The following is a 10186-nucleotide window of genomic DNA, read 5'->3' as shown; positions in this document are numbered from 1 at the left end:
AAAAACGCAACAAGAAAACTAAATATTTAACATCATTGTTTAAATAAATATGGCTTCGCCACCTGAAAGTCCCATCGAGGAGGTGGTTTATGAACTAGAACAAACACGAGTGCCTAAACCAATACCCGTTGCACTAGAGGATTTGTGCCGTCAAACAAAATTTACAAAACAGGAAATACGTGTCATGTATAGAGGATTTAAAACGGTAAGTCTATCTTTTATTTTTAGTTTTATCTCTTTTTTGTTTTTTTTTTTATTATTTTTAATTCCATTTCGAATTCATTCCATGCGATTTTTATCGCATTTTACGAAATTCTTCTGCATGAATGCAGGCAGGCAGTCTTTACTCACTCAATCATGATGCAGATAAACAATATGCAGCCAGTCAACGAGTTGGACAGGTGTCTAAAGGAATGAACACTTTCAAGATGTAGTTTAGATTTCAATTAAAATCGAGTCTAGTCATAGTCTAGTCATAGTCTAGTCATAGTCTAGTCATAGTCTAGTCATAGTCTAGTCATAGTCTAGTCATAGTCTAGTCATAGTCTAGTCATAGTCTAGTCATAGTCTAGTCATAGTCTAGTCATAGTCTAGTCATAGTCTAGTCATAGTCTAGTCATAGTCTAGTCATAGTCTAGTCATAGTCTAGTCATAGTCTAGTCATAGTCTAGTCATAGTCTAGTCATAGTCTAGTCATAGTCTAGTCATAGTCTAGTCATAGTCTAGTCATAGTCTAGTCATAGTCTAGTCATAGTCTAGTCATAGTCTAGTCATAGTCTAGTCATAGTCTAGTCATAGTCTAGTCATAGTCTAGTCATAGTCTAGTCATAGTCTAGTCATAGTCTAGTCATAGTCTAGTCATAGTCTAGTCATAGTCTAGTCATAGTCTAGTCATAGTCTAGTCATAGTCTAGTCATAGTCTAGTCATAGTCTAGTCATAGTCTAGTCATAGTCTAGTCATAGTCTAGTCATAGTCTAGTCATAGTCTAGTCATAGTCTAGTCATAGTCTAGTCATAGTCTAGTCATAGTCTAGTCATAGTCTAGTCATAGTCTAGTCATAGTCTAGTCATAGTCTAGTCATAGTCTAGTCATAGTCTAGTCATAGTCTAGTCATAGTCTAGTCATAGTCTAGTCATAGTCTAGTCATAGTCTAGTCATAGTCTAGTCATAGTCTAGTCATAGTCTAGTCATAGTCTAGTCATAGTCTAGTCATAGTCTAGTCATAGTCTAGTCATAGTCTAGTCATAGTCTAGTCATAGTCTAGTCATAGTCTAGTCATAGTCTAGTCATAGTCTAGTCATAGTCTAGTCATAGTCTAGTCATAGTCTAGTCATAGTCTAGTCATAGTCTAGTCATAGTCTAGTCATAGTCTAGTCATAGTCTAGTCATAGTCTAGTCATAGTCTAGTCATAGTCTAGTCATAGTCTAGTCATAGTCTAGTCATAGTCTAGTCATAGTCTAGTCATAGTCTAGTCATAGTCTAGTCATAGTCTAGTCATAGTCTAGTCATAGTCTAGTCATAGTCTAGTCATAGTCTAGTCATAGTCTAGTCATAGTCTAGTCATAGTCTAGTCATAGTCTAGTCATAGTCTAGTCATAGTCTAGTCATAGTCTAGTCATAGTCTAGTCATAGTCTAGTCATAGTCTAGTCATAGTCTAGTCATAGTCTAGTCATAGTCTAGTCATAGTCTAGTCATAGTCTAGTCATAGTCTAGTCATAGTCTAGTCATAGTCTAGTCATAGTCTAGTCATAGTCTAGTCATAGTCTAGTCATAGTCTAGTCATAGTCTAGTCATAGTCTAGTCATAGTCTAGTCATAGTCTAGTCATAGTCTAGTCATAGTCTAGTCATAGTCTAGTCATAGTCTAGTCATAGTCTAGTCATAGTCTAGTCATAGTCTAGTCATAGTCTAGTCATAGTCTAGTCATAGTCTAGTCATAGTCTAGTCATAGTCTAGTCATAGTCTAGTCATAGTCTAGTCATAGTCTAGTCATAGTCTAGTCATAGTCTAGTCATAGTCTAGTCATAGTCTAGTCATAGTCTAGTCATAGTCTAGTCATAGTCTAGTCATAGTCTAGTCATAGTCTAGTCATAGTCTAGTCATAGTCTAGTCATAGTCTAGTCATAGTCTAGTCATAGTCTAGTCATAGTCTAGTCATAGTCTAGTCATAGTCTAGTCATAGTCTAGTCATAGTCTAGTCATAGTCTAGTCATAGTCTAGTCATAGTCTAGTCATAGTCTAGTCATAGTCTAGTCATAGTCTAGTCATAGTCTAGTCATAGTCTAGTCATAGTCTAGTCATAGTCTAGTCATAGTCTAGTCATAGTCTAGTCATAGTCTAGTCATAGTCTAGTCATAGTCTAGTCTAGTCATAGTCTAGTTGTAGTCTAGTCGTAGTCTAGTCGTAGTCTAGTCGTAGTCTAGTCGTAGTCTAGTCGTAGTCTAGTCGTAGTCTAGTCGTAGTCTAGTCGTAGTCTAGTCGTAGTCTAGTCGTAGTCTAGTCGTAGTCTAGTCGTAGTCTAGTCATAGTCTATTCCAAATGTTTTCATTCCTTGCCAACTCTTTACATTAAATCTACCTGTGTTTGTTAAATAAAATCTACTTGAAACAATGAAAAAACAATTGAACAAAAAAAAAGAACATTTCTCTTGACACTTGTTTACGTATGCGAACATATGCAAATATTGTATAGAAAATGTTAAGAAAACTAATGCAGTTTTGTTGTTTTTCCCAGCACACTAAAATACAAAAAAAAAAAACAAGTAGATTTGGCAGCACTACCAGCTTGCCCACTGACTGACTTCCTTTAAAATGTTGTTTCCGTTGTTCACTTAAAGTTTTGCTTTTCTACTCTCTTCCCCCATTTCTCTCTCTTTCTCCCACTCTCTCGCTAATAACTAACAGGAATGTCCTGAAGGTGTGGTGCACGAAGACTCTTTCAAGGATATTTATGCAAAATTTTTTCCACATGGCAGTAAGTAAATAATAAAAAATAAAATAAAATAAAAGAAGCAGAATGACAAAAATACACACACATGTTTTTATTTAGTGAATTTTATCGCTTGCTTAAATAAATACTCGTATAATAGAAATGTGAACAAACATCACTAATGCATGTTAGACAGTGGAGCCTCCTTAACATGAATTTTTATATTTAAACCTACATATTTGATTGGAGGTTCATTATTTCGCCTTTCTACTGTCTAACCACAACTAACAAAATGTACATGCTTTATCTATGATGCTGTTACACTTGCACATTTTTTTATGCCACTTCTTCCCTCTAATATTTATTTTATCTAATTTTTTTTTCATTTATTTTTATTCTGTCTTTTTTTTATTATAGATTCAAGTTTATACGCTCATTATGTGTTCAAAGCATTCGATGTGAACTGCAATGGTGCCATCAGTTTTCGGGTAATAAATTTTATAGAATCAACATAAATATTGGCTTATTATTTTATAATCTCTATTTACTTTTTCAATTTTATTCATTTTTTTCTGTCTCTCTCTCGCTGTTTTGTGTCTGTTCTGTTGCTCATTTGTGTCTAAATTTTATCGTTGTTGGTTGGTGTCGCTATTTGCAGGATTTATTGGTTACGCTGTCGACATTATTACGTGGTTCAGTTTACGAGCGTTTACGTTGGACATTTAAACTTTACGATTTGAATGGGGATGGTCGCATCAGTCGTTCGGAATTAAGTGAAATTGTTTTGGCCATACACGAGCTGATGGGTCGGAGGGCGCATCAGCCGGAAGATGATCGAAAAGCCAGAGATCAGGTGGGTTGGCTAAACATATGATGAGGAATAGACTAGAACTAACCTATGACTAGACTATAAACTAAATTATTCACTAGTTTATGGACTAGACTGTGGACGAGACTACGGAGTTGACTATGGACTAGACAATGGACTATACTATGGGACTATAGACTGGACTATGGACTGGACTATGGACTGGACTATGGACTGGACTATGGACTGGACTATGGACTGGACTATGGACTGGACTATGGACTGGACTATGGACTGGACTATGGACTGGACTATGGACTGGACTATGGACTGGACTATGGACTGGACTATGGACTGGACTATGGACTGGACTATGGACTGGACTATGGACTGGACTATGGACTGGACTATGGACTGGACTATGGACTGGACTATGGACTAGACTAATCAAAATAATTCTTCTTGTTTAATATTTATTTGTGATTTATGAAATAAATTCTCATTTATTTGTCAGGTCGATCGTGTTTTTCGCAAACTCGATCTCAATCAAGATGGTATCATAACAATTGAAGAATTTCTGGAGGCATGCCTTAAAGATGATCTTGTCACAAGATCTTTACAAATGTTCGACAATGACCTTTGATGACCCGCAACCGATTATGAAATACGAAATAATCGTAACACAATATCTTTAATAGATCTTTAAACAGCAACATTAACAACCCAAAAAAAAACTAGAAAATCCCCCAAAAAAATTATTAACAAAAAAATATTAAAAAAAACATGTTGTTACTTAAAGTAAGTATTTAAAATTAATAATTAAATTGACAAGAAACCAAATTATGAATAGTAAAAACCCAACCAAAATGTGAACGAGAGAGCTCATACACCAGTAAAAAATATATTAGTAATATTTTTGTTTAGTAAATAAAAAAAAACAAGTTTTAGATAAAAAAAATTAAAATTATTGGTATTAAAATAGAAAAAATTAATTAAAAAAAATAAATCCTGCCATAATTACAAATATAAAAAAGAAATAATAATTAAAAATAAAAAAACAAATTGGCAAATTAAACTAAGCTAAAGTAATAAAAATAAAGGCAACCAATAAAACCACCAATTAATTAAAACAAAAACAAAACCTAACGAATTGAAATAGTGGACAAATTTAATAGAAATACAATAATTAACATAATTAAAGTCAATAATTAAATAAAACTTAAAATTATGGCAACTAAAAGGGTAAATAATTGTTTGAAATTGAGGTTATGGCTTAAAGAAGTTTTAAATATAAATATTAGTTCATTTGCAAAGTACTTTTTTAGTTTAAATTGCTTTAGATTTAGATAATTTTCATAAAAAGGACCAAGTTTATGAGCTGTTAACTAATAATGCAAATATATTTGAAATTTCTAGTTATTTTTAAGATTCCAATGGAACATGTTTTACATATGTACATATTTTTATATTTAGTACTATTAAATAAATAGTATCAAATGAAGTACCGTAAATAGTAGCAAATTAAGTATCTTTTTAATAACTCTTTTTAAGGATGAATTCAGTTTAAAAAAGTACTTTTATGAAATTAGTACTTTAATAAAAAGGCTTTTTATAAAATAGGTACTTTAGTAAAAAATTACCTTTTAAAAAAGCTTCTAGAAAAAATTACTTCTATAAATAAGTACTTTTATTAAAAAGTACCTACTTCTATAAAAAAGTATTTTGAGAAAAAGTAGTTTTAGAAAAAAAGTACATACTACTTTTAAAAAATGTACTATCATAAATATACTTTAGTAAAAAAGTAATTTTATAAAGAGTACTTCCAGAAAAAGTACTTTTATAAAAAGTACTTTTATAAAACGTACTTTTATAAAAAAGTATTTTTAGAAAAATAACTATTATTGAAATGTACTTTTATAAATAAGTACCTTTACAAAAAAGTACTTCTAGAAAAAAGTACTTTTATAAAAAAGTACCTTTACATAAAAGTACCTCTAGAAAAAAGTACCCTTATGAAAAAGTACTTTTATAAAATAGTACCTTTACAAAAAAGTACTTTTAGAAAAAAGTACCTTTACATTAAAGTACTTCTAGAAAAAAGTACCCTTATGAAAAAGTACTTCTAGAAAAAAGTACTTTTATAAAAAAGTACCTTTACATTAAAGTACTTCTAGAAAAAAGTACCCTTATGAAAAAGTACCTTTACAAAAAAGTACTTTTATAAAAAAGTACTTTTATCAAAAAGTACCTTTACAAAAAAGTACTTCTAGATAAAAGTGCCATTATGAAAAACTACTTTTATAAAAAAGTACCTTTACAAAAAAGTACTTCTAGAAAAAAGTACCGTTATGAAAAAGTACTTTTATAAAAAAGTACCCTTATGAAAAAGTACTTTTATAAAAAAGTACCTTTACAAAAAAGTACTTCTAGAAAAAAGTACCCTTATAAAAAAGTACCCTTATGAAAAAGTACTTTTATAAAAAAGTACCTTTACAAAAAAGTACTTCTAGAAAAAAGTACTTTTATAAAAAAGTACTTTTATAAAAAAGTACCTTTACATAAAAGTACTTCTAGAAAAAAGTACTCTTATGAAAAAGTACTTTTATAAAAAAGTACCTTTACAAAAAAGTACTACTAGAAAAAAGTACTTTTATAAAAAATTACTTTTATAAAAAAGTACCTTTACATAAAAGTACTTCTAGAAAATTATTCTTATGAAAAAGTACTTCTAGAAAAAAGTACCCTTATGAAAAAGTACTTTTATAAAAAAGTACTTTTATAAAAAAGTACTTTTATAAAAAAGTACGTTTATAAAAAAGTACATTTATAAAAAAGTACTTTTATAAAAAGTACCTTTATAAAAAATTGTTTTTGTAGAGAAATATGTTTAAAATAAGTACTTCAGTTAAAAAGTACTTTTATAAAATGTACTTCCAGAGAAAAGTACTTTTATGAAGTTAATACATTTGTGAAAAAAATAACTTTAAAAGGGACTTTTGAAAAAGTAATTTTATATAAACGGATTTCTAAAAATGTTCTTATATAAAAAAGTATTTCAGAAAAAGTACTTTTATATAAAATGTGCTTTACTTTTTTAATTTGAAAACAAGTGCCGCTGAAGCACACCGATTGCTCACCAAAGCTTATGGCGAATGTTTCCATTGATTTCAATGTGCGAGAGAAGTGATGATTTTGACACGGTTCCTATCTATTATGAGCTGCTGAAATCTAAACAGATAATCACAGGGAATCTGTACCGAACAAAACTGATTCGTTTGAAACGAGCATTGACCAAAAAACGCCCAGAATATGCGGCCAGATATGAAACCGTAATATTCCATCATGACAACGCTAGGCCACATGTTGCAATACCTGTTAAAAACTATTTAGAAAAAGTGGTTGGGAAGTTTTGTATCACCTTTCCCCGTAAGACTACTATTTGTTTCGATCGTTGCAGAATGCTCTCTCTGGTATACGCTTTACTTTGGAACAGAGTATCCGATTTGAATTGATTAGTTCTTGGCCTCTGAAGATGGGCAGTTATTTTGGCTCAGAATTCATAGGTAGTAGCAGGAAAGATGATTCTTCGTTTATTACTGATATTAGTTAACGATCAATTGGTTATTCGGTTTTCTTTTTTAATCGAATAATAATAAAATTCAGTTTATCAATATTAATTTTAATATAAACTATTTTTCTATTAAAAATGGAAAAAAATTAACGATTAATCGGTTATACGGTTCTCTTTTTTAATCGAATAATAGTTAGTCAATATAAATTTTAATATAAACTATGGAATTTTTAACGATTATTCATTTACTAGCATAACCCGGTGCACTTCGCTACCCCTAACCTAGTAAAATTAAAAAAAATATGAATGGAAATACGAAAATAAGAATCTCTCAATTACAGTTCACTTGATATTCGAAAATAACTAACTAATTTTGTATGGGAGATACCACTCCACTGCTCTGATAGCACCGATTTTTAAAACTTTTATGTAAATATCAAGCTTAGCTAAACTTCGAACAGGGAATAAATTCGTTTTTAGCTAACCTCCGTAGAATGAATAAATTGATTGATACAGAGTTTAAATTATTTTAGAATTATAAATAATTCTCCAGATATTCAAAATTAATTATTTACTTTGTGCCACAACCACTAATGCAATCCCGACCAATTTCAGTCAATGTGTGTAAAATGGTAAGAGAGCTATGCGGAAAAAGTTTGAAGAACCTTGCAATTATTACTTTGTATTTAATTATCCTTTTCCGACCCCTCCTATTTTGGGTGCTATGTCCTCTAATCTAATTTCGTCTATATTCAGCTAAACTCCGCACAGTAATAAATAAATAATTCGCTAAAAGTTTAAACACTTTTACAATTATAGTTCTACAGATATTCGAAAGTAATTATATACTTTGTATAGGGTGTGCGCCGCCCACTATTCCAATCCCGAACAATTTCAGCGAAACTATGCTCCATTTTTTCCGACCCGTCCCATTTTCGATTAAAATTCATGCAGTGAGAAGTAATTGATTCGTATAAAGATTGAAACCCGTCACAATTAAATATAGTTCTGCACATTTTATAAAATAACTATTTACTTGTATGTACAATTACATATTTAACCCCATATGCATAAACAGTTTTTAAATTTGTCAAAGGTTTATAAAACAAATTTTGAATGGAAATTTTGTTTTAGTTAGAAAATACAAAAAACACCTTCAAAATATATTTTTTAAGGCGACTTTAAATTACTAAGGTCTTCTTCTTTGTTTGCTATAACAACTCTCACTTAAAACAGAGTGAAATCAATACTGTTTAATTGTTTCTCTTATTTATTTACAACAACAAATTGGACAAACATGCATTGCTTTGTTTACTTTTTAGCTTAAGGTTCACATGTACACGCTTTTGCATATGTGTTAGTAACATCTTTAAACGCTTATAACTCCTAAAAAACTGAACCGATTTCAATAAAATATATATTCTGCACTTCTGTGAATAAATCCCTTTAAAATGGTATATATCTTGCCGAAATTGAATGTATAATGTGAGCGTAAAAGGGGTCTAAAGAAATCGACTTGCCTATTAATATTATGATGATTACTGATATTAGTTAAAGATAAATCGGTTATTCGGTTTTATTAATATTGAAAATTTTCAAAATATTTTACAACCAGTGTAGAAATTCCATTAAAACCGAAAAACAACTTAACGATTAATCGTTTATACGGTTTTATTTTTTTAGTCAATTTTGATTAAAACTAATAAAATATAGTTTGTCAATATAAACTTTAATATAAACGGTGGAATTTTTAACGATTATTCGTTTATTACTTTGAATAAAAGCTAAATATTAAAAAAAAACATCGCACATTTTTAAGTCATACACCCAATACTTTTTGTATAAACCGTGTAGTTATGAAACAAGTACTTTTATAAAAAAGTTCATTTATAAAAAAGTACTTTTATGAAAAATACTTCTATAAAAAAGTACTTTTATAAAAAAGTTCATTTTTAAAAAAGTCTTTTATAAAAAAGTACATATAAAGTACTTTTATGAAAAAGTAATTTTACAAAAAAGTCCATTTATAAAAAAGTACTTTTATAAAAAAGTGCATTTATAAAAAAGTACTTTTATAAAAAACTACTTTTATGAAAAATTCTTATATAAAAAAAGTACTTTTATAAAAAATTACATTTATAAAATAGTACTTTTATGAAAAAGTACTTTTATGAAAAATACTTCTATAAAAAAGTACTTTTATAAAAAAGTACTTTTTTAAAAAAGTACTTTTTTATAAATGAACTTTAGTACATTTATAAAATAGTACTTTTATGAAAAAGTACTTATATAAAAAAGTTAATTTTTATAAAAATTTAATTTTATAAAAAAGTACTTTTATAAAAAAGTACTTATGAAAAAGTACTTATAAAAAAGTACTGTTATAAAAAAGTACTTTTATAAAAAAGTAATTTTATGAAAAAGTACTTATATAAAAAAGTTCATTTTTAAAAAAAGTACTTTTATAAAAATGTACTTTTATAAAAAAGTACTTATAAAATAGTACTTCTATAAAAAAGTACTTCTATAAAAAAGTACTTTTATGAAAAAGTACATTTATAAAAAAGTACATTTATAAAATAGTACTTTTATGAAAAAGTACTTTTATGAAAAGGTACTTATATAAAAAAGTTAATTTTTATAAAAATGTAATTTTATAAAAAAGTAATTTTATAAAAAAGTACTTTTATAAAAAAGTACTTTTTAATTTTTAAAAAAAGTACTTTTATAAAAAAGTACTTATGAAAAAGTACTTATAAAAAAGTACTTTTATGAAAAATACTTCTATAAAAAAGTACATTTATAAAAAAGTAATTTTATGAAAAAGTACTTATATAAAAAGTTAATTTTTAAAAAAAGTACTTTTATAAAAATGTA

General features: G+C 28.6%; 1 protein-coding gene across 1 annotated transcript; it reads left to right on the top strand.

Moving 5' to 3' along the window:
- Positions 1-4466, top strand: LOC135964276 (Kv channel-interacting protein 1). Its single transcript, XM_065516469.1, has 5 exons — positions 1-205; positions 2906-2975; positions 3348-3418; positions 3589-3783; positions 4253-4466. The coding sequence occupies exons 1-5, from the start codon at positions 50-52 to the stop codon at positions 4379-4381; spliced, it is 621 nt and encodes a 206-aa protein (XP_065372541.1). The 5' UTR covers positions 1-49; the 3' UTR covers positions 4382-4466.
- The last annotated feature ends 5720 nt before the right edge of the window (positions 4467-10186 follow it).

Source organism: Calliphora vicina, chromosome 1 (assembly GCF_958450345.1).
Source record: "Calliphora vicina chromosome 1, idCalVici1.1, whole genome shotgun sequence".
NCBI classification, from domain to species: Eukaryota; Metazoa; Arthropoda; class Insecta; order Diptera; family Calliphoridae; genus Calliphora; species Calliphora vicina.
Note: the sequence above shows the minus strand (reverse complement) of the source record. Positions and strands in the feature narration are given on the sequence as shown.

Bases quoted from the DNA above. Each gene is read 5' to 3' on its own strand.
- LOC135964276 (XM_065516469.1), top strand. From the start codon at position 50: ATGGCTTCGCCACCTGAAAGTCCCATCGAGGAGGTGGTTTATGAACTA. The intron at 206-2,905 runs GTAAGTCTATCT...AATAACTAACAG, and splicing joins TGTATAGAGGATTTAAAACG to GAATGTCCTGAAGGTGTGGT. The intron at 2,976-3,347 runs GTAAGTAAATAA...TTTTTATTATAG, and splicing joins AAAATTTTTTCCACATGGCA to ATTCAAGTTTATACGCTCAT.